This window comes from Uranotaenia lowii, chromosome 2 (genome assembly GCF_029784155.1).
Source record: "Uranotaenia lowii strain MFRU-FL chromosome 2, ASM2978415v1, whole genome shotgun sequence".
NCBI lineage: Eukaryota > Metazoa > Arthropoda > Insecta > Diptera > Culicidae > Uranotaenia > Uranotaenia lowii.
Genome location: NC_073692.1, coordinates 11,781,489 through 11,806,809, shown reverse-complemented (window position 1 = coordinate 11,806,809; position 25,321 = coordinate 11,781,489). Strand labels below are relative to the sequence as shown.

Genomic DNA, 25,321 nt, shown 5'->3' with positions numbered 1-25,321 from the left:
CAGTGAGGGATGTGTTAGCTGTGCTAGATTTCTACTACAGGTTCGAAATTTATCTTTTTCTAAAAGCTATCGATCTCCGTCTATAATTCCTTTTAATTTCCTATTTCCCTCTCTAACTTTTTCTCCTATTGAAACAAAAAGTGCTAGGCCTAAGTAATCAATTGTAATAAAAATAAACGAGTTTGGCTCCTTAAAACTCAAAGGTATGAGCCGTTTCAAATAAAGAAAATTTATAAAAAAAAATAAACATATTTACAAATTTTCAGGAAAATTTTAAGGCTAGAGGTAGTTTCGGCTATTACCAGGTTAAAAGGTCAGACAATAACGTTCACTTTATTATATCATACAGAGTAGTAGTGGTATTGTTCTAGTTTTCGTTGGCTTATATAGTGTCTGCGTTTATTTTAATAATAACATGTTTACTTTAACTAAGAAAATTTGGGAACAAATTCAAACATCGATTACAAACAAATATTTATTCAATCAACGGAAGCAACACTACTGGCAGCTCTTCCATTATTGCCGGACGCATATGGACACTCTCAGCCAGCTAAGAGAAGAAAAAAAAAATACAAAGAAGAAAGGTAATGACAGTGGTGTAGCGTAGAACATTTGCCAGCCAAGCCACTAACTAGCACAAAACGCTAGCACTTGCAACAATTCCATCCCATTTGCTGGCAAAGCATGCCGCGACAAAGAAGGTAGTTAGAGTTACGCCTCGGACGCGCGCGAGCTTAGGTACTAGGAAAAGCTTAGTGAGTTAGTTAGCCTGCTGCTGTTGCTTCAGCTGGCTGTGTTAAATAAATCTCTCTAGGCAACGAGACAATCAGTTCACAATCGATTGGCTTCCTCTTGACTTGATAGTTAACTCATTCGGTCGGGTTGATTCAACTTCTCGGCGCAATCTAAAGGTGAATCAGTGGAATCGGGATAAGGTGCCCTGGTGATGCTCGAGTGTGATGCGCTAATTGAGTGAGACAAACGACATTATGAAAAATTAAGATTCCAGTGATTCAGTGATAGAAAATCTGTTCCGACGAACTCTTCTTTGTTCTGTAGTTAGAAGTAGTCAAGTTTCCTGTGACCTATGTGTGTATGTGGGTGTGGGTGGAAAACTCCGGCCGGTGAATCCGGTAAACACGTGGATTTTCTCCCACGAACTTTGACTTTCGCCACGCTCCGTTAATAATTCGAAGCGAGAGGAGTCCAAGACTTGGCTGGCATTCCCCGAAAACGTAAACAGAAACACGAGCTGATAGCGTGCTACTTACTGCTAGGCTGATTCCATTCAGCTAATTTATTGCACACTAAAGGAAAGGGCGTGCAATTTCCATGTTCACGATGTGCCGGCGTTGATCTCAATCGTCATCATCATCTTCATCGGTTATTGTGCAATCAAATCAAAGCAGCCGGTGTATAAAGTGTTCGGTACATTAGTACACAAATTGTCTCGTCTTGCAGAAAGTAAGTCGTACGACACATTCCTATGAGTGATAAAAATAGCCTTCTTTGATCGGTGCTCCAAGTTTGGCGTCCAAAGTGTTCTTTGATTCAAATGTGCAGGGATCGACTATTTTGAATAGTGAAGACGACGACGCGCAGCTGTTGATAAGTTGAAGCTCGGAAATTGTCTACGTCAGAAAGAGCAGTCTTGATAAGAAAGGTAATTACCTGTACATACATATGTGCCTATGCTGGAGGTTAAGTGGACATAGAAATGTGAACGAAAAGGACATCTAGCGAGTGCATGAAAGTGACTTCTTAAAGGTTAGGAACGATATGTAGGTTCGGTAAGCTTCAAAGCTTCATTCATATTGAAGAAGATGGTACACAGTCCTCTTTCGAACAAAAGGGGAAACCGAATAATTCAATGAGCATTAAATATATAAACAATGTTCGATCCAGTTGTTCTTTCCACATATAGCTACGATTGGAAATCAATGCAGTGGTTTTTTAACTGGTTGATGAGCAATTGGAATGTAAAAAAATGGACTAAAGACTTAATTCAACCGTCAACTATCGTTCAAAATTGAGAGATTGGTATTTAATGTTAATGTATCAATATTGTGTGAAACATTATTACAGTTTGAGTTTTTAAGTTTTTTTTCCGAGAAAAGCAATAAAGTGTACAACCAAAAACGAGATATCTAGCGTATAATTTCATAAGGGCAAAACTAGCAGTTAGCTCGAAACGAGAAAAACGCGTTTGAAATTTAGGAACATCTAATCAAATCCTATTTGAAAAATCGACCATTTTCTTTTCAGAATTTAAATCTTGCTTTAAAAAACAAAAATTTCAAAATCACAATAAATAATGAAATTGCCTTCTAAAACCAGTTTCCTTCTTATGGCAAACTCTCACAAACTTGAATAAATAATCAATTTTACTAAAATTTTAAATAAAATTTCAGAATTGAAGTTTAAAATCAATGCTTTTTCGGTCATAAATCATTAATAAATCATAAATCATTAATAAAGTTTTTAATAATTTTTTGATATTAAAATTCCTTATTGTGAACTAGAAATTGGCTTGTAAATTAATTATAGGCATTCTATTTTTTATATTTGCTTTTTGATTCTATCGAAATTTTTGGCTAGTACATTTTAACATGTTTGAAGTCTTTGTTTCCGAATAAAAGACAGTAAATATGAATTGAAATTTTGAATAAAACCAGACTTTAAAGCTTTGGATAAAAGAATCATTGCAATGTAATTGAAAACATTGAACATAACATCAGATTTGAAATAAAAATCTGAATTCCAAAGTTATTTTGTTTTGTTTCGATTATAGTCGGATGAAACTTGGAGGATGGTCGATGATCGAAGAAAGGCGAAAGTCGGAATTGAGCAGGCATGTACCGGGTCAGCCAAAGCAGCCGCCCGCTTACGATATGCGGAGCTGGAAAAGGCAGTTAAACGAGCTTGTAGACGTGACAAGAGAGCCTGGACAAACCCCCTAGCCGAAGAGGGAGAAAGAGCCGCGGCCAATGGAGATATCCGATTACTTTATGACATTTATGACATTTCGCCGCCTCAGTGGTGCAAGGACTAATGCAAGAATGCCACTGAAAGACCGAGCAGGTCAGTTATTGACCGATCGAACAGATCAGCTCAAACGATGGACTGTGCACTTCGAACAACTCTTCCGAGTCACGAATAGCGATGGCCAACAGAATCCGCAGCTCGAAGCGCCAATAGTAAGTCGCATAAATCGCGTCAACTCGGAAGCGCCTTCGCTGGCTGAAATAGAAGCGGCAATCAAGAACATGAAATCCAACAAAGCACCTGGGATCGATTGCATCCCTGCTGAAATGCTGAAAGCCGACCCTGCCCTATCAGCACAAATGTTGCACCGTCTCTTCGCCGACATCTGGGATACTGCAACATTCCCGGCCGACTGGATGCAGGGTACCCTCGTAAAGGTCCCGAAGAAAGGAGACCTGACAGAGTGCGGTAACTGGCGAGGCATAACGTTGATCTGTACAACCCTCAAAGTACTCTGCAAACTGATCCGGAACAGGATCCAGGAGAAAATTGATGCTACACTCCGACGGCAACAAGCTGGATTCCGATCCGGACGATCATGTGTGGACAACATCACAACGCTACGAATCATACTGGAACAAATCAACGAATTCCAGGACTCTCTTCTGCTGGTTTTTGTTGATTTCGAAAAAGCATTTGACCGACTTAACCATGAAAACATCTGGGCTGCTCTAAGACGACGGGGGGTCCCAGAGAAACTATATAAGAAATAACACACAATTTGGAACCTGGTAGATGTAACGGGTGGCTCTGATGTCGAAGCTAGCGGTTATTAATCGCTAGATCTTCGTTGGCGGTTCGACTATATATAAAAAGCCGGCGAACGGCTGTTCGACAAGACATTAGCACAGAAATTTAACGCACAGAACAATCAATGTTTTTGTGTTACCTTTTTTGTAACGATGTAATCTGCACACATACACTAATAACCGCACCACAATATCTAGCAATCTTATACTAACTAGGGATAAAGGAAACATATTAACATTTAATACCAAGCATTAAAAGTGACTTCACGTGTTCTCTAACGTTTAATAATTACTACCGATGCGGACAAAAAGGCAAACACTCGCTATTGCTTTGCTCACGGTTGGGTTCAAAGTGAAGTTGTAACTTCCTGAAATCCTCAGGCAGGCACGAGGGATTCCCAAAAACCGAGTGGAAGTTTATTGACCTATATCATAGGTCAGTGGCTTTTCGATCGTCGGATCGCATCAACTACCCCCGGATATGCGTCCCTTTCATTCTTACGACATTCGCCTAAACCTGTCTCGCCCCGGTCCTTTTTCGGTTCCCTGCTAGTTCGGGTCAACTCGGGAGGTCTCCACGAGAGAGTGACTAGTCGTAAGCGTATCAGAGTGACAGCATTTCTCCATTGAAGTCTATTTTTGGATATTGCATGCAAGTCTACCATAATGCGTCTATGTACACGGAGTTTATTTACGTGACAATTGAATAAGGCGAAATACAAATAAATAAATTTAATTTTAATATTAACAAAAGTTAGATTTAACATAAAGAAAAAATAGTACGATATTGAATTGAAAATAAATAATCTATAATAATAAATAACAAAACAAATAAATAAACAAAAAGATAAACTACTAATTAATTATATTATTCAGGACAATGTGACATGTAAAATTCTGTTTCTCAGCATAGTTAGCTGGTGTAGAGCAAATGCGTTAAAATTCATGGGAGCTTTTCATCAACATGCCCTCTAGCAAAGATATCTTAATATCAAGATAGTCGGGCTTGTTGTTGTTTTATCGAACAGTTCGATGGCGACGTTAACTCAATGTCTACGGTGCTGGACGTTTAAAAAAATGTTTAAACTAGAGGTTGAACTCCTACCCGATAACCCTTAGTTGACGCTAGTGTGAAACTCCAACACCTATCAAGCTTTCTTCTATTGGCGAACTAATGCCTGTCTATCCACCTTTCATTCATACTCCATAAAAAATAAAAATTTCTCTAGAATTTCATCCCGCTGAACATGCCATCTAAAATTTCGAATCATGAAAATATATGGCGATAAAAATCTTATAGCAATCTGTACATTCAAGGATGAGCCACGAGCTCACGTGACTCTACGGCGAACCCAGTATCCAGAAGGTGGTGAAGGCTGGCCGAATACGCTGGGCAGGACATGTTGCGAGAATGCCGAACGACTGTCCTGCAAAACAGGTGTTCGCTACGAATCCAGTAGGAACAAGACGAGCAGGGGTACAACGAAAGAGTTGTTAGACCAAGTGCAGAGTGATCTCAGATCAATTCTGTAAATGACTGAAAATCAAATAAACCACCAACAATATGGGTATCAGGTGAAAGGGCTCAGCGAGTAGAAGTCGAATTTCGTCATCCGACGCCATCTTGAAATCCAAGATGGCGGCTTCTGCTTAACTTAATAAATTAATGAAAATCAATTGAACCACCCACAATATGGGTATCAGATGAAAGGGCACAGCGAGTAGAAGTCGAATTTCGTCATCCGACGCTATCTTGAAATCCAAGATGGCGGCTTTCGCTTAACTTAATAAATTACTGAAAATCAATTGAACCACCCACAATATGGGTATCAGATGAAAGGGGCACAGCGAGTAGAAGTCGAATTTCAAAATCGAAGATCAAAAGAACATTTATTAATAAAAAAAAAGTTGTTAAATTATATTTAAGGTGTGTTAGGTACACTTTGGGAAGGACCTGATTTGAAAAGTGGAATCGCTCGATCTAATGCTGGATTGATGAGTTCAGCATTCAGTTTTACTTGTAAAACATTCTCCAGTTTTGTTTGTCCAATTAAGTGTCTGTGGGGCGTGAATATCATTCCAAAATGCGACTTATCACGCTCCACAGACACTTGTGTAGCCGCTGCTGAATATGCTACCTGTGCAAGGATGGATTTCAAAATGGCGTTGCATGGCGAAATTAGATTTCTACTCGTTGAGCCCTTTCACCCAATACTCATATTGTGTGGGTTTCATAAATTTTTCAGTCATTTACAGCAGTTTGGAGTTAAAAGACAGCCACCATCTTGGTTTTCAAGATGGCGTCGGATGACGAAATTCGACACCTACTCGCTCAACCGTTCCACCTGATACCCATAATGTGGTTGTTTCATACATTTTTCAGTCATTTACAGCATTTCGAAGTTAAACGAAAGCCGCCATCTTGGATTTCAAGATGGTGTTGAATGATGGAATTCGACTTCTACTCGTTGAGCCCTTTCACCCAATACCCATATTGTAGTACCCATTTTTCTGTCATTTACAGCATTTTGAAGTTAAACGGAAGCCGCCATCTTGTATTTCAAGATGGCGTCGCATGAAGAATCCGACTTCTACTCGTTTAACCCTTTCACCCAATACTCATATTATGGGTGTTTCATACATTTTTCAGTCATTTACAGCATTTTGAAGTCAAACGGAAGTCGCCATCTTGGATTTCAAGATGGCGTCGGATGACGATATTCGACTTCTATGCGTTAAGCCCTTTTCCCCAATACCCATATTGTGTGGGTTTCATACATTTTTAAGTCATTTACAGCATTTTGAAGTTAAACGGAAGCCGCCATCTTGGATTTCAAGATGGCGTCGGATGACGATATTCGACTTCTACGCGTTAAGCCCTTTTCCCCAATACCCATATTGTGTGGGTTTCATACATTTTTAAGTCATTTACAGCATTTTGAAGTTAAACGGAAGCCGCCATCTTGGATTTCAAGATGGCGTCGGATGACGATATTCGACTTCTACGCGTTAAGCCCTTTTCCCCAATACTCATATTTTGTGGGTTTCAAACATTTTTCAGTCATTTACTGCAATTTTTAGTTAAGCAGAAACTGCCATCCCTAGCCATCTCCATTTGAGAAGGAATAAAATTGAAATGACCATCATTCAATTTTGTAACATAAACGAATGACGCCGATTCGAAGAAAAGTTCGATCCTGACGAAAACCAAACAGAATGCCTTGGAGCTTCTCCTATGTCTGAATATTCCACTGCGCGCTGGTTTGAAAGTAGGCAACACAGATAACACAGAAGCATGTTGTTCACAGAGCAGATCGAAGCACGTTCATTTCTGTAGGGCTTCACTAAGGGGGTGAACGTGAATTTTGATTCATTTTTCAAACCCTGGTGATCTGGCAAATGTGGGATGTCCGAGAAATTGGAGAACGGTTGCCATGCACCGAGTTAATTTCAGAAGTCAGGTTATGTCGTGAAACGGAAAATGATGAATATTAAAATAAAAAGAACCGAAAATTCAAATACGAGAATTACACATGATGAGGAATCGATTCCTGATTTAATGCATGGGATCTGAACGAAAATTCATTCACGGGTGGTACAAAATGAATAATTGCTTCCTGGATTCAAATTTTGAATCAGATGACAGAAAAAAGGGTCGTTCATATTATCTTTTTGATGTTTTGGCAATAATGTTTTTATGAATTGGATTGCGATGAAAATCCATACACGGGTGTTTTGCAGGACGATTTCTGATTTCTTATTATGTATCCGAAAGTATCGTTTATGTTGACTTTAATATGTTTTAGAAATAAATAATTTCGTTATTATCTATGCATCTGAACTAGACGAAAATTCGCACACAAGTGTTTTTTTCGGCGGTCAATAAATTTCTAACTTTGAATTTCAGTTTGTAGACAACCAAATTGGTTGCTGTCTAGTGGATCATAGAAAAGTTAATTATTTTTACGCAGAACGAAACGCGTCTAATTCATTCCATAAACTAAAATTTTGAGTATAGTTTCTGAGTGTTAATCTCATTATATGTTCAATGTTAGTCTTAAATATAAAAAAAAGAAATATAATCTGGAACTCTTACATGAGCTTAATCTAAATTATATCCTTCGACAAAGTAAAATCTCACCATACAGCTAAGCAATACCAGCAAAAGTTCGAGAGACTAAGTTAAGTTTGTCTGGCACCACTTCTGCCGAAAATGTTGCCCCCGATGATCAATATTTATTGATTGCCCTTTATAATAATTCACTTGACACATATCGATTCCCCGAAGAATCGATTGGCACTTACAGACAAAAACGCTGAATGGGGTGAATGAATGATTCCGTTACTCAATGCATCGCCATAAGCTGTCGTCTAATATAACGATGTGGCCAGACGGAATCATAAGCAAGTTCAAGGGTGGCTTACGTTATTAAATTATTGGATCAGCAATCGGAAATGTCAACGAACGCGTATTGACTCGATTATAACGCTTGTTCATTTTATATTCGGGAAGACAAAGGTAGCAAACTTAGTGAGTACTACTTAAGTTGAATCGATAATCTATTTCAAGTATCATGGCTTAACTATCCGATCCCTCTTTGGCATTTCGATTAAGTGATATCCTCAACGCGATATTCCCTGATAAGAAACTAAGTTTCCGCAAGGCACGTGTAGCGTATCATTTAAGCGCGCATCCTAACACCTGTTCATTCGAAGATTTTTGTTATCATTGCTACCTGGCTAAAAATCGCTCATCAATTTTCTCACCGATAAGAGCGAGCGACTTTCTATTGATGATATCTGAGCCCGCGGTGAAGATCCAATGCAGGAAATTTATCAGTTGACATCCAAGCTATCATTATTGGCACATGGCAGGATTAAGATTTCTCCAGGCGAGAACGTCAATCTCACGATTGGAAATTCCCAACACTCTTCGTTAGCTTAACTTTCCGGATCACCTACCTTATCATTTATCACATGGATGTGTCGTGCCGTTTTGGTTGATGCGAGGCGTAAGCCTGCATAATAACCAAATGACACAAATGGTCCAGTCACCTTTTGCAACCTTGTCACTTACTGAGTGGTTATTCGAGTGTTTTATAATCTCGGCGTGGTTGAACGGAACAAAAATGCACCAGCTAATTGACTAGTCAGGCTATTATACCGTCAGCAAAAAAATAAAATGGACTAAACATGAGAAAGAAAAAAACAAGGAAATGGATACTAGCACAGTTTTTTTCAAATTCATTTCAACACCATAAGGTTTGAGCTGTGTTGAATATAAAAACAAATCAAAATGTTTGGCTACGTCAATTCAGAAAATTATCATCGCATTGAATCATTTCTTTAATCTTAAAATCACTGATTTTTGAGAATTCTGCCTGGAACAGTCGTGAACTTAACGCTTAAGTCAGATTACAGACTGTGTTCTGAAGCTTCCATACTAAGACAAAAGGTATTTTAATATGATATGAACGATAGGAAATCATTGTTTTTAACGGGAGGATTTCAAAAGAAAAATGCATTAAACGTCGAAATCTAACGTTATCTTGAAAAAATAGTTTGTCAACAATTGACTTTAAAATTTCAAAAATGAGGTTCACAGTAAGCTGTGCTCGAGAAAGATCGCATTTTTCTGTCGTCCCGTTCGTTCTTTCGTTTTTCTTAAGCGGTGTTTAAATTTTATCGCCAGCCGGTTGCTCTCAAAATATTCAATGGGATTCTAGATTTCTTTTATTAATTGAAGCAATTGAAAACAAATTATATGCTGAAAGAGTTGGGCTCTAAATGTGTACGTTTTCATGTTTTGCGATTGAGGCATAGAAATCAGTGAAATAAATTTTGCTAGCATGTGAGAAAGAATCGATATGCATTTTTGTCTATTGCGAAAAGTAGGATACAATCACTGGCTTAAAGTTTAAAAATTGTTGTGAAGTTACTAAAAAATTAAAATGTTTTCTAGTACATTTCGTTGGAACAAGAACACTCAAAGAAATCTTGGTGTTTGAACCAAAAAAAAAATCTATTCAAATAAACTCTTTTTTATTTGATACAATGAGTTTGATTCTAAAGAAAAGTTTTGGGAACAAAGGATTTATTCTCTTAAATTAAAAAATACTTTGAATAAAAGAATTTGTTTTAATTTCAAAGGTGAAAAATTCTTTGAAATAAAGGCAAACAGACAGGATTTTTTATCTCTCCCAGAATCAAGTAATTTTACTTTGTTTGGCGACTAAACAAAGAAAAATTCCTTTGTGCTAAACTAATTTTTTCGCTGCGTGAAGAAAAACTAATCATCAACCGTCATTTTTCACGACCGTGGTGATTACGAAATTTTTGATAATACGGATTGCTATGATAAGATTCAAATTATATCTATCAGATTGCTAGGAGTTTTATTTCGCGTTACAAAAAAAAAATAAATATTTTTTTTTGATGTATTAAAATTTTTTCACTGCACTGCACTATTGATCGCTGGAAGTGACAATGGAGGTTCAAGGGAAAAGAAAATATAAGACTACAAGTTTGGCTTGAACAATTCTGTACCAACACATGAAAAGGATCTATCTCCATAAATGGCGTATCGAAAAAAAACGCGTTTGAAAAAAAAAATACAACCTATTTTAAATTGCTAACAAAAAATCACTTGAAATTTTTGCTTTTTATCAAAGACAAACGATTTTAAGAAGCATCCCCTATATGTTAGAATAGAGGAATATCAATTTTCATGAAAAAACAACGCGTTATCGTAGATAGGACCTAGCTCACGTAATATTATGTGTTCGCGCCAGCTCGAAAATTTGGCAACAGCGCAACGCAATTTGCGTCACCACGAAAGGATGTTTCTTTTGCCGGTTCTTTTATGTATGAACTTCGTTCATTCAAGGCCACACATGTACATAACGATAGCCGACAAATGCCGGCCGGCATTTTTACAACAACAATTGCATTGGATGTTTCGAGAAAGGGAAGCATTTTGCGTTGCGTACACAAGCTGTGTGTGAATGAACGAGTCGCCAGTTTTGAATTCATTTTGAATCAAGTCGTCCTTGCGTAAAGTCGTTGCGCCCTTAAGTGAAGAAGAAAATTTCCCACCAAGATTTAATGAAATTGAAGAACAATAAATCACCTGTACATAGTTGTATTATAGAGAAAATATAGTTTAAGTTAAGTTTACGATAAGTTAATTATTTTTACCTCCAAACTTCCCCGGTTGATTGCGTTTTCGGACTTTCGGTTCATTCCCCCATTTCAAGAGCAAAATACAGTCCACGGCTCCCACATTATGTCTAACCTGTTTATACACCCTTTGATATTTTCTTATTATTAGTTTTCGTTATGAGCTCGCATTCATTTGCAACTATATTTTTATGTTGAATAAAGAATCAAATTAATTATTTTGAGTTTGTTTGCGGAGTAGTAGCGAAAAATTGTTCCGGAGTAAAGGGTGTATATCAATGTGATGGCAGTTCTGGTTTTTGAATGTTTATAGAACCTTTACTCAAAGTGAGTTTTTAATGTAACAGAATATTATTTTCTCAAAAGGGTTTTACCGTTGAGTAGTACAAATGTTGGCCTATGATGAGGTACTGAACATGGTTTTTGGCCCTTATTCTGCGCCGCGCATGAGGTGACGATTGTCACCTCACCTCGAGTCACCGTGAGATTTGTCACCTTATTCCCGGAGTCGTTGTGGGTAAAGTGACAGAGGTTCACTCTAGGTGAGTGACCGAATGAACACATCTGTCAAAATGGTAGAATTTTGCTGGTGTTGTTTGGATTTTGCTCTCGCTTCGGATTTTCCGAAGTAAGTTTTTAGAATTTCGGGTTAGAATTTCGGTTCGAAAATGGCCATCATCGGATGGTACGGTTACAGCAAGCTGCTTGAGGAAGAAAAACGGACGATTTGTGCGATGTAAGTGGAAATTTCGTTCATCAAAGCTAAGTTCGGATCTGGGTCATATTGCCGGGGAAAAAAAATCAGATGCCGACGGCTGCTGCTCCAAAAACCCAGCGCACAAAAAGGCGGTGTTTGTTAAACATTTCAAAAGGTTTATCAGGTATGTAAAATAATTTGTGTTTTGTACCTGAAACTGTTCGAATATCCAAGAGAAGTTAAGTTTTTTTTTTGGTTTCAGTAATGGCGAATGCTGCCGGTTTATATATTTTCCTCAACTGAAGTTACCCCCGTGGCATGCCGGAAGTTGTTATCGCCTGCCAGATAGGAGATCATGGAATGCCATTTACCGAAACCAACGAAATAGCAGCAGCAGCATCAGATTCAAACGACAAATTTCGGTTACATAAACCTAAATCCGGTTTCTTTGCATAGCATATTATTAAAAAGTGAAAATAAAATTAAAAGTACTATAATATTTGAATTCCAAAGTTTTCGTCATTTCATCGTTTTAACGGTTCGAAAAACAAACTTCAATTAAATCTGAATTTTGTATTTCATTAGAAGATCATACTTTCCATTCAGTATTCCAATCCAAATTACATATTTGAGATAGCAATGAAAAAGTTTCAATATATTTAAAAATCATATTTGCTAATAAATTTGCTTAATTTTATTTCCAAAACTATCATTCATTAGTATAATTAACCATTTAGAGCCTTACATTGTGATTTACATAAATTCTCGATTAAATTTCTATCTCGTCACCACCTGAAAAGGTACCGACAATTGTCACCTAAAATCGTCACCCGAATGCGACGATTCTCACCCACGGTGACTACGAGAATAGGGTAAGAACTCACAAAGTTCATCCGAAGTGACGTTCCTCACCTAAACCGACTGCTGGAATAGAGTGACTTGGGTGACTCTACTATCGTCACGTCACTCGAGGCGCAGAATAAGGGCCTTTGTTTACTTTTGGAGATAGATCCTTTTCACGTGTTGGCACAGAATTATGTGATTCGAGCGTGTTTTGCATTCGCTGGGGAAGCCGAAAAGGAAATTTTGTTCATCCTGGATTTAAGAATAGTAATTGTAAATGTAGTTTTATGTGGTTTTATCACTGATAAGCTGAGCTGATATAACTTCCCCTGCGTAGGAGATAAATATTCATCGCCCAGAGTTCCTGGCGCCAACTAGCTCATCATTCCCTAAGCTTCGTTTCCCGATCATGTAATGATACCAATAGCTAAATTTCGATTTTTTCGTACATCATTCAATTTTCATTTGACAATTCGAAAATATTTTTTATGAAGTGTTATGTAACTCAGTTAGTTTAAATTTTAGTTTCACCATCACTGTATCGGATCAATTCTATTCTTATTGAAGAAGAGTGTATGATCTTTTGAAAACTTCATCCAAAGGGGAAATTTGAAGAAATTTCAGATAATCTTAAAAGTATATTCTCTAATAAAATGCCTAGACTACATCGTTCGCCAGAATACCCTTTTTAAAGAACTGCGATTTTTTCCCCAATAAGATAAAGAACATTTTCGCTTCGAAAGTCTTTAATTTTATAACTTTTATTCATTTGCTAATATTAATTCTTAAAAACTGTTAAACTTTAATTCAATTATATTATGAAATTATTTTTTAAATTTCAATATCTATTAATTGGAATAGTTTTTTTTTTCAAATATATAGAATTGATTTTCATATGTAGGCACGTTTTAAATTTTTTTCCTCAAATTTCAAAGCTCAATGAATCTAATACATTTCAACCATCGGGACTTTTTTTCACTGGGAGGAAAACATAACAAAAATTTAACACCATAGCAACCAAGGTCTTTAGATACACTAGGTTAAACGACTTTCACAGTGAGTAGGCGAGGCGTGAGCGGGGCTCTCAATGAGTTTGTTTATTTTTTGCTCAGCTTTTCTGTGGTTTGTTGGTAAACAAACTTCATGAGTTCTGCATAGTTGCAAAGCCTACATAGCCAAAATGGCTGAATCTGGAATTCGATATTCGGTAACACCTCCTGTATATATACACACCTTGATAGCAACTTATACTTTTGCACGCATAAAAATTGAAGCAGGCTAAAAATTCTTGGCAGATAATGAAATTTCTATATATTTTTCTACGTGTCATTCGTACGTGTTGAGTAATTTTTGAATGCTAGGGTAACGGATTTATTTGGGAACGCTTTGGGAAGCGGCTATTCAATTTTCTGGAATAAAAAAGCATATCTTACAATTTTCGACTGCTTTATCCGTTCATTACGAAAATCAAGGCTTTTTCTATCCAAAAATATCGTCGTTTGTTGCAATGTAACAAGATTAAAGCCTAAAAACACGTTTCTTCAATCATTACTCTGGTCAGTATTTTGGACCACCAGGTTCCTATTTTGGACCACCCTTTGGACCTATTTTGGACCACCCTTAAACTAATGGCGTATTTTTTTTTTTTTTGATTCCGAATTTGGCTCTGGAACTGTCCGAATAAAAAAACGACTTTCGGGTTTCGAGTTATTCTATACGTAGGTGTGCGTGAGAACGAGTGCAATGTTTACATGTAGCTGTCATTTTGTTCTCCCTTCTGGATTTCTTCACTCGGTTCTTCACATCCGGATTGCCTTTTTTCGTGTTTGGATTGCACTATGGACAGCAGATTGTACAATTTTGCTTGGCTGAGAGGTTCAAAATCGCGTCAATAATCATTTTCCCGTTCATTATTTCAACTGTTTGGCTTTCAGCCACAAACAGCTGTTTAATGTTTTGATAACAATGTTACGAGTATTGGTGAACTTCTCGCAAAACTGACTTTCTTCTCAGGGCGACTCCGTCCGTTTTTCGAGCGAACCTAGGTTGCCTCTAGAGCAATAAATGAGCACGATGACAGCAGTTAGAGCGAACCTAGGTTGCCTCTGGTTTGCCTCCAGGTGAAAAAAAATACGGTATAAATAAGTTTTTTTTCTACATTTTGCTATATTTCGACAGCGATTAATGCGCAATTTTGAGAATTATTCACATGATTTTGTCTTTTCTTATTGTTATAGACTAGTCAAGTTTTGTATGTTCGATAAGAATAGAGTAAAAACAGTAAAATTCCTGTTATATAGTGTGTTCCAAATGTTATGAAAATTCTGACAGCACACTGAAATCTCGACGAAATTTGTTCTGCAGTGTTCAATACTGGCCAGTTGGCTTATCTTTAGGCTCAATTTTTAGAACGTGAATCTCCGTCAGGCGACCCAATGATAAGTTGAGAAAGTCTGACTTTGACATCATGAACTTCGCGACATCAATTGATGCATTTTGACTTCCAAAACCTTAGTGGATTTGGTTTGGCTTCAGTTCTGTAGATAGATTTAAAAAGATTAAAATGTGCGAGATTTATGCTATCTAAAACTAAAACTAAATGAAACTAAATGAATATTTAGAATCAGCTCCTTAAAATTAATATGAACTAGCTCTATTCTTTGCACCTCAATTATGTTTAAATAAATTGCACATATTTATCCCGAGCACGTATTAATCTTGGTTCCTAAGTTTTATACATACAACTTCAAGATATGATTTTTAACGTCTTAAACTGCTATTATCTATAATCTACCATGTTGTTCGATGATCCAGATTCGTTCTCAAGACAATTAGGATAGAGGACAAAGATGTTATCGACTACACAGAGATTAGCTGGCTTATAAGCCACTAGAATTACATTGAAATATTGAAAAAAAAAAAATGATAGTTTGGAAATGATTTTTCTGTCTGAACAAATTTTAAAAAAATCGGTATGTTTTGCCAATAATCGGTGTTCGGTATTTTCCGAATCTTGGTCCAAAATTTCGCCGAAAATCGATATAAATACCGGAAAATCGGTATGTGTGGCATCGCTGCTTGAATTTGATGTAAACTCGGATAACGAGTGGAGCACGATTAACGAAAGAGGATAACACTCGGAAGCCGAGCTGAAAATAGTGTTGTTTTCTCCTGGCTCTTTGTTGTATGGGAGGAGCCGAACAACCATGCATGCAGCGCTTGTCGGCATGAAAATCTCCAAGATGGATCAATAATCTGCAAATTGCGCAGCTTTCAAACTTGCCACATACCTACTCATTACAAACAAGGAATGTTTTCTACAGTTTTATTGATTGGACGATAATTGATTTTCCTTCTTAGAGAGCATAACCCTAATTTTGTAGCTTATTGCTTGAGTCAATGGTATTGTACGTTATAAGGATAGAATACTATACCTAAAGGGCGAACACGTAATTATTGCGACACATTCAACAGGACATAACTTTTTTACCATTAGGTAAAAATCAACCAAATTTTGCACACTTTCTTTTTGATGTGTATTGTTTACATGCTGTCAAACTCGAAGTCGTGTTTTTGGATTCAACGAAATTGGAGGTGAACCAACGCGAGTCGAGAGAACAAATTCATTCCAAACACCTGGAATTTCCTGACCAGTTGCACCGCACCGGCAGTTGGGAAAAATGTTGAAAATTCACCATTCAACCGTCTCCAGAGTGTTCAAGCGGTTTCAGAAGCGGTTGATGTTGGACCACTGCAAAGAAGCTGGCAGAAAACCGGGACCGGAGAACAAGAAGACGGAGGGGAAGGTGAAGCGGATGATTTAATCAAATCCCAACGTTGCAAGCCGTGATTTGGCTAAAAACATCGGCCATTTCGCAGTGCTACGTCCAGAATTCAAAGAAGAGAGCTTGACTACATACATACATAATACAGAACTTCCCAAACCGCGATGAGCGACAACAATCGACGGCTAAAACTTGGACACGGAAGCTCTAAAGCTTTACGAGAAGATGCTGACAAAATCCTAGCTGCTGAGTGATGGACGACAAAACGTCTATAAAATCCGAATTTGAGCAAATTCCGGGGTTGGAGTTTTTCACCGACAATAGCATGTTCGATGTGGACGACAAATTTAAGAACAAGAAAATGTCGGAGTTCGCCTCCAAATATCTCGTTTGGCGGGCCATCTGCTCTTGCGGACTGGGTAGTGAGTCTTTCGTGACAAAGGGCACAGTAAATGGCTAGATCTACAAATCTGAGTGCCTCGAGAAGCGCCTTTTGCCGTTCTTGCAGCAGCACGACGAAGATCCGCTATTTTGGCCTGATTTCGCATCATACCACTGTTCTAAAAGTGTCCTAGAGTGGTATGAGGCCAATTCTGTCCATTTTGTTCCAAAGGACATGAACCCGCCAAACTGTCCGTGGCTGCGCCCTGTGGAGCAGTACTGGGCAATAATGAAGCGAGAACTTCGGAAGAGCAAGAAGACAGTCTAAAACGAGAAGGACATGTTAAGAAAACTCGGAAACTGGTACCGGATGACACTGTAAAGACATTTATGGAGGGCATCAAGCGAAAATTCGTTCAATTTCACACTCAAGGCTCCATCGATGACTTTTTCTCTTGATTTTAAAATAATTATATGTATTAAAATACCCTAATATATTGGTTTGATTTTAAACATTATAAGAAAATTGGCATGACATTTTCGGTGTCGCAAACATTTCGTGTTCGGCCTAGTTAACAATATTCTCAACTATCAATGGATAAAAAAAACTTCGTCAAAAAACTTGATTTTGCCACTTGTTGCATAAATAATTTTTTCTACGCAGTTCGAATATGATTTGATAATTGAATGGTCAGATGAAATTTTCTTCAAAAATGTTGAGCGTTTTTGTAACGATTTTGAACGTATTTTACTTTTATTCCATTTTTCATCACTCTGTAGATGACGACCAGCACCGGTGAGCTATGGGGTCTGGCCTTTATGACATTCTTCATCATCACCCTCTCGTCGACCGCTCGGTATTACTTCAAATTCTTCTGCTTCGTGGTGCTGTCACTGATCAGCGCCGTGGGCCCGGTACCGTTCATGTTGCTCCGACCCCGGGACTACCGGAACGCACTGTGAGTATTGGGTTGAGGTTAGGTTTCTTAGATAAAGTTTCTACTGGTTTTATCGAAGAAGCACTTGCTTGATTCCGTGAAGACTAACGTTAAATAATAAACAAACAGTAAACAAGTAGCTTCCAAAGAGGGAGTGAACCGGCCCTGGTAATTGGTAATGACAGTTTTATTTCCTTTTCCCCGGTGACGTTGCGTGACGATGATAATGATGATGATGATGACGATGGTGTTTTGCTGATGAAATTTTGATGGCCGATCCGCTATATTTGGTGTCTCTTGTCGGTGCAAGCTTTCCGGCGATGCTTTGCCGAGGCTATGGTCGAATTTTGGGCGCTTCCTTTGAGGTGCGGGGACAGGAAAACGTCAACCGAACGCACGGAGGTGTGGTGCTGGTTAACCACCAGAGTGCGCTGGATCTCATTGGTGAGATGTGGGGTGAAATGGTTCGGTGAAAAATGTGACAACAAACCTTTTTTTTTTCGATTCCAGTGTTGTCGTACATTTGGCCACTTGTAGGTCGAGCCACCGTAGTCGCCAAGAGGGAAGTACTGTACCTGTTTCCGTTCGGTTCCGCAAGCTGGCTTTGGGGAACGCTCTTCATCGATCGGCAGAACCAACGGTCTGCCAAAACTGCCATAAACAAGGAAGCAACTGCCATAAACGAGAAACAGGTAAAACGTTGAGACATTTTCTGACAATTTTGACAGTTTTGAAAATTTTGAGAGTTATGACAATCTTGACAATTTTGACAATTTTGACAGTTTTGACAATTTTGACAATTTTGACAATTTTGACAATTTTGACAATTTTGACAATTTTGACAATTTTGACAATTTTGACATTTTTGACATTTTTGACAATTTTGACAATTTTGACAATTTTTACAATTTTGACAATTTTGACAATTTTGACAATTTTGACAATTTTGACAATTTTGACAATTTTGACAATTTTGACAATTTTGACAATTTTGACAATTTTGACAATTTTGACAATTTTGACAATTTTGACAATTTTGACAATTTTGACAATTTTGACAATTTTGACAATTTTGACAATTTTGACAATTTTGACAATTTTGACAATTTTGACAATTTTGACAATTTTGACAATTTTGACAATTTTGACAATTTTGACAATTTTGACAATTTTGACAATTTTGACAATTTTGACAATTTTGACAATTTTGACAATTTTGACAATTTTGACAATTTTGACAATTTTGACAATTTTGACAATTTTGACAATTTTGACAATTTTGACAATTTTGACAATTTTGACAATTTTGACAATTTTGACAATTTTGACAATTTTGACAATTTTGACAATTTTGACAATTTTGACAATTTTGACAATTTTGACAATTTTGACAATTTTGACAATTTTGACAATTTTGACAATTTTGACAATTTTAACAATTTTGACAATTTTGACAATTTTGACAATTTTGACAATTTTGATAATTTTGACAATTTTGACAACTTTGACAATTTTGACAATTTTGACAATTTTGACAATTTTGACGATTTTGACAATTTTGACAATTTTGACAATTTTGACAATTTTGACAATTTTGACAATTTTGACAATTTTGACAATTTTGACAATTTTGACAATTTTGACAATTTTGACAATTTTGAAAATTTTGACAGTTTTGACAAATTCGTTGTATTTTTCAACTTTTAAATTTTTGTTTCTTGTTTTATTATTTTTACTTTTCCACAGGCGAAAATTTTATTCTTCCCGGAGGGAACACGAGGAGATGGACATAATTTGTTGCCATTCAAAAAGGGCTCATTCCACGTGGCCATTGAGTCCCAGAGCGTCATCCAGCCGGTGGTTGTGAGCAAGTACCATTTTCTAAACTGGAGGGCAAAGGTCTTTGGCCGCGGTAAGTAGTTCTTCAAGAGTCAATGTGTCAAAGAATCGATCAGTTGACAGGCAAGACGTCAAATATTCGAAGAATCAAAGATTTGAAGAGTCAAGTTTAAAACAACAAACGAGTCAAGGATTTAAAGAAGCAAAAATGAAAGAGTCAAAATTTTGAATAATCTAATCTTCAAAAAGTAAAATAGTGAAAAGGTCGAAAAGTCAATGAGTCAAAAGAATCAGAGTCAAAGAATCAGGAAGAGATGTGAGAGTCGAAATTTAAAATTCGGAAACAACAATTTGATTCTTGAATCAAATCATTTATTGAAAGTTAAAAACTATTGAGGGACACAGATTTCATAATTCAAAAAAAGGATGTCCAATTTGAAACCCCACGTTTGATTTTTTTTTTCAGGCCACAATATCATAAAAATCTTGCCCGAAATTTCCTGTGCCGGACTGACCAAGGACGATATGCCCCAGCTGATGGAACGGGTACATAAGCTTATGCAGGCCGAGTATGAGGCGCTGAGTGATGAATCTTTGGCGATTAATAATCTCAGCAAGAGTTCCTGAGCTTCGAAAACGGCGGCCTTTCCATGAATGAAAAGGCAGCTAGACAATAACAGGATGGTTTCTTTCAGCCCCGGGGATACACTTCAATTTCCGGCACTGTCTTCTTGTTCCGTGTTTAAGAAACGGCAAATATAAAATTTCAAGTGGAGGAGTGCTGTAAAACAGAACAAAAATAACTTACCATCAAAAGCGTGCTCTTTTCATTTAGGCTCGTGCTAGAGTTATTGCGATAAATGAAGGCAGCACTCAAAGTCAACGGTAAATTTTTCGCACAAAATAGAAGAAATTAAGAGTTGAAAACAAACGCTCAAAAGGGAAAAATTAATTTTTCATCCACAATCCTGTAAATTGTTCCAAAGAAAGTCCTTCCATTCTAAAAGCGGAAATGACGCAACGTACCACCAATCAATGGAAAACGAAAGCCTCACCGACAAGTTGCTTTCATAATTTTAGCTTTATTCCTGTAGATAAGTTTAAAGAACGCGAAAACGAAAGTCAAGGATTGAAATAATTTGAATGTTTCCAGATAAGAAAACTACTGGAGTAATCAAAGGGAGTGGAATGTGTCTTACAAATATTAAAAAAAATCTACAAATACAAAATTCAAAACGGGTAGAATAGCATGTTAGATCCTCAAAGCAATCAATGACACGTGAATCAAATGTTCCTGAATTAAATGATCGTATGAATGATAATCTTTTAACAAAATTAGAGAAAATATTCGTTTTTATTAGATTCTTAAAAAGTGAGAATATTGCATGTACCTATAGATTATTGTAATATACAAAATGTGTACATCTAAAGCTCTTGATAGTTATAAAAAAATTTTAACTTTAGAAAACTGGTACATCTACTGACTTTGATGACATTATTCCCTCGGAAAAATGATACACTTGGTCTAGTTACAATTTTCTAACATCCATATTCAAGTTATAAACATTCACGTTCATCCTAATCTTAACCTTTTGAAGATGGCAGCACCATTGTAATCATGAAGCAAATCAACTTCACGCTAACTTTTGGCTACCCCTTAAAGGCGTAAAATTGACCCGTTATTGAGAACCTCCACTATCTGTCAAATGAAGGGTCATTTTAACGGATCAATATTACCCCTTATTTCGAAAAGCTCGAGTCCGCTTCAAAGGGGTAGTTTTAGATGTAACATTGAAAGCGTTATTATTTATCCGGTGAATTGTGATTGATGCGAAAGATTGTAAGTATTTTATGATGTATTTATTTTGTTCCTTTTGTTCGATTTTAATTATTCATGTTATTTTTTCAGAACTGCACAGTTCCGGATGAGGGCGGAGAAAAATTTTAAGCCGATGAACAAAACCGGAACCGCAGTGGATTAACATAATGGTAAAAAAAATGATGAATAAATTTTGCTATTGTCATATTTCAATAAACCAAATCAAAAATGATATTTTGCTGTCGTTAATTTCCCAGCAAACATATTTCCCAGCAAACATATTTCCCATAAGCAGCTCCTGAAGTTTCCACCATATGAAAGCGTCTCAAATAAGGGGTAATTTTCATCCGGTATGAGCGTTTGGAATAAGGGGTAATTTTGACCCGCTACAAGCGTTATGAAGCTGAGTACCCCTTAAGGGGTACAGCGACTATATCCTTAAAAAGGAGTTCTCCCAGTCTTATTGAATAACGGGTCAAAAGTATTCGTTAAGGGGTAGCCAAAAGTTAGCGTGTTGCTATTATAGAACCCAACTGTCACTTCAAATATAACAGTAGGCCAACGGTTTGTGGAGAAATGTTGTGAAGAGCCAGAAGCCACGTGTTCGTTTATTTTCTCTCCGATTCATGTAAGTCAAACCGCACTATCAAAACGCGATGGCCTCGTCCGGACAAATTTGTCGCATTTGCCTGTCAGATGACGAGCTGCAGGTCGCCATCTACGGAACGTACGGTAGAAAGAGGAAAATTCCGATAAAAATTCGCGTGTGCCTTCCCATTTCGGTGGATCCCAACGATCATCTTCCGAAGACGATCTGCTACAGCTGTGTGGCTCGATTGGACCAGTATTACGACTACTTTTGCCACTCCTTAACCACCCAGCGTGTTCTAGAGGGAGAGGAAGTGAATTTCCGCAACAACTGCAAGAAGAAGGTCGACGAAAACTTGACGGTTGCCTTCCAGAGACGTGTGCTCCAGGAACGGTCAAACGCGCAACTTATTCCGTCAGTTCCGGTCAATCCACAGCCACACAAGACCCAAACATCCGCCAAACAACAGCTTACGCCACCGTCCGAGAAAGTTGCCCCACCGAAAGCGCCCCGGAAGCAGAGAATCGACAGCGAGGAGGATCTGCTTTCCCAATCGCCTCAGATGAAACATGGAACCTATATCGTGAGGCCGTTCAAGAGTCCTGGCCCGATTCCACCGACGAGCAGTTTTCTGGATTTGATGAAAAACCACAACCGAAAAAAGGCCAAATCTAGGAACAGTCAAGGAAAGGGAACCTCCAAGAAGTTCCATTCAACGTACGATGCTCGGATGGGTCGGACCTCACCGACTCTATTCGATGATCCCTACTAGTGCATACAATGACTTATTGTAGAATTTGTAAATAAAGAAGTATTTTAATACAAAAGTATTGTTAAGACACTTAAAAAGAAAATTTGAGAAAAAAGTTTACAAAAATCCTTTTGAGCAGGCAAAACATGAAACCGTAAATGAAATATGGAATACGTACTGAGCTTCTAGCACTAGCTTGATTGGATAAAACAGGACTCCCGATTACCTTTTTGAAAACGCATTCTCAAAGCTAAATTCTGAAATTTTAACTCAGAACTATGAAATTTCAAATCGATAATTTTGAATTTTGATTTTCGGATCATATTCAAGGTCATCGTATTGAATAAAATTTGTATTTATTATTTTCAGGATTTCAGTTTGTGAAAACATTTAAAAAAATATTTTATTTTGATTCATAACTTCTTTGAACATAAAGTAATACATTTCTTTATTTCTATCGTGATGCAGTTGAGGAAATCTAAAAAAAATTAATAATATTTTCATAAAGGTAATTGATAAACACTCTTTAATTAAACAACAGTTTCAAGATTAACAGTTCACCAAAATTATATTTAGGTACCCAACTCAACTTGCTGGCTTCTTAAGAGAGCCTTCGTAGGCGCGGATATTTTTTATTCGAGTCCTGATATATTTTTAAGCCGACGAGTACAATATATTCTAGGCATCTTTAAAACGATAGTACTTAAGTTGTTATGCGAATCAGCGGTGATGTGATTGCGACAATAAAATCGACATTTAGAACGAGAACCAGGAAAAGCAATTTTACTCTTTTCGGGTCTGGCTGGATCCCCCTTACCCCGAAATATCACAAAAACCTTGCAAAAATAGCATGCAAAGCGTGGTGAGTAAATCATCAAGGTTAATAAAAGTCATTTTTACTATTGGTTATTTGTTTTTATGATTTTTATCGAATAAATCATAAAGGGGATTTTTTTATATCAGACCCGTAAAGTATGCAATTCAGAAAGCTGATTGTTACTGAGTTAGAAAACATTGAAAAATAAAATTTTTATCTTAAAGCGATTTGAAACTACTAGCTTTTCAACGAACTCACTGAAATTTTAAAAGAATTTGAGAAACTGAAAATATCGTCATTATAAGTTTAGCACGTTGGGTGGATTTTTATTTGTGTCGGTCACTGCATTTTAATAAATAAAATAGGCCGTTATGCAAGCTTCGTATTGGAAGAACTTGTGCTGAATTGTTAAGCAAAAAAATGAACATGAAAAAATCTGCATACATTCGATTCAAGATCAATGCTACACGTGATCCAAAACAGTTGAAAGAGGAATCAAAACTCACAATCCTTGGTGTTTTCATAACTTCAATGTGGTCCAGAAACTATTTGTAAGAATTACGAGAAACTTGCAAAAGACAACTCTTTTCGGATTGCTGTACACTCAAAAAGACACCTTACTTTGCTGAACATTGATTTGCTTAATACTTTATACTATCGAAGCTCTGGTATACATGCAGTTTGTTTCCACCGGATTATTAAAAAAATATAGTCGACATGAAGTTGGACGATTTATCTGGACACGTTATACTTGGATTTAGATAAAGTAGGATTGAAATTAGTTGATGTGGAATCGAAAGCCAAAGGATTATTTATTAAAGGTGCGATGTATGGAAGTGGAAATTGTGATGCTCAAGATATAATACTGATCAATATCCCCATGAAAATATGTCTAAGTCGAAACACCTACGAATGGCTTGAAAAAGTTCTATACCTAAAACCAAACTTTTTCATGACAACATAAACATAAAGAGGCGTCATCTAATCCCTTAGAGCATCTGTATCCGTAATAAATTCTTGGGTAATATTGTTTCAATAATTCATAAACAAACAAATTTGACACATCTTTTGCTCGATTGGAATGACACTGATAGATAAACGAAAATTCCAATCGGCACACGACGCCTAGGCTCTTTACCGGTTTTTGTTGATGAACTGAAAACAATGCCGAAAATAGAACTGAGTTTCCCATAAATCGATCGGATTTATATTTGAACCAATATAAGCTACAGTTTTATCCTTAGTGATGCCAATGCACAGCTGTTTCTACTGTACAATGATCTAGTAGTAGAATGTAGGGTAGCAAGATTAACCGATGCACCTTGTGATTGTTGCCAATAATTTAAATCGAATGCACATATGATGTACAAAGTCCATCGAAGTCAGGGATTGGTTAAAATATGATCTACAGCAGTGGTTTACAAAGTGGTCCCTACTGCCCCCTTGGGGGCGTTGAGAGTTTCCAGGGGGGCGGTGAGCACAATGTAGAAATTTAAGGGGCGTTGGAAGAGCTGAGGGGGGCGGTGAGGTTGTAATTCACATTTTAAAAAATCACAAAACAACCTACGTTGCAACGTAGGTTTGGAATAAAAACGAGTAAGTTCGATGCAAATTATTAAATTACTTTACAAAATTAGATTTCAGGCTGAAGACTAATATATCTATGATTTCACAGAGCTGCAGGCAAACTTTTGTTCCAGTATCTCAATATTTATGTTTAAATGTAACTAAGAGATTTTTTTATATTGTCACTGATTTTGTATACGCTCTACATGTTGACCTTGTTTGGTAACATTATTTTGGAATATACTTAAACAAGAATAATTTTAGATGGCAATGCTTGAAAATCTTTAAAATGTATTTTCTCAAAAAAATTGCTTAACAGAAAA

At 37.0% G+C, this 25,321-nt stretch overlaps 2 protein-coding genes across 3 annotated transcripts; both read left to right on the top strand.

Annotated features, from left to right (window-relative positions):
* Nucleotides 1-713: 713 nt before the first annotated feature.
* On the top strand, nt 714-20,924 carry LOC129747869 (1-acyl-sn-glycerol-3-phosphate acyltransferase alpha). Of its 2 annotated transcripts, XM_055742247.1 has the most exons (7): nt 715-911; nt 1,462-1,663; nt 17,460-17,638; nt 17,928-18,061; nt 18,128-18,309; nt 19,364-19,529; nt 19,923-20,924. In XM_055742247.1, the coding sequence occupies exons 3-7, from the start codon at nt 17,460-17,462 to the stop codon at nt 20,081-20,083; spliced, it is 822 nt and encodes a 273-aa protein (XP_055598222.1). In that variant the 5' UTR covers nt 715-911; nt 1,462-1,663; the 3' UTR covers nt 20,084-20,924. The 2 variants fall into 2 exon arrangements, with proteins under 2 accessions (XP_055598223.1, XP_055598222.1); XM_055742248.1 differs by lacking the exon at nt 1,462-1,663 and having other exon boundaries at nt 714-911.
* Nucleotides 20,925-21,858: 934 nt separating this feature from the next.
* On the top strand, nt 21,859-22,636 carry LOC129749964 (uncharacterized). Its single transcript, XM_055745119.1, has one exon. It carries the CDS (start codon nt 21,932-21,934, stop codon nt 22,634-22,636), a length of 705 nt encoding a protein of 234 aa, XP_055601094.1. The 5' UTR covers nt 21,859-21,931.
* Nucleotides 22,637-25,321: the final 2,685 nt, after the last annotated feature.

Bases quoted from the DNA above. Each gene is read 5' to 3' on its own strand.
- LOC129747869 (XM_055742248.1), top strand. From the start codon at position 17,460: ATGACGACCAGCACCGGTGAGCTATGGGGTCTGGCCTTTATGACATTC. The intron at 18,310-19,363 runs GTAAAACGTTGA...ACTTTTCCACAG, and splicing joins CTGCCATAAACGAGAAACAG to GCGAAAATTTTATTCTTCCC. The intron at 19,530-19,922 runs GTAAGTAGTTCT...TTTTTTTTTCAG, and splicing joins GGCAAAGGTCTTTGGCCGCG to GCCACAATATCATAAAAATC.
- LOC129749964 (XM_055745119.1), top strand. From the start codon at position 21,932: ATGGCCTCGTCCGGACAAATTTGTCGCATTTGCCTGTCAGATGACGAG.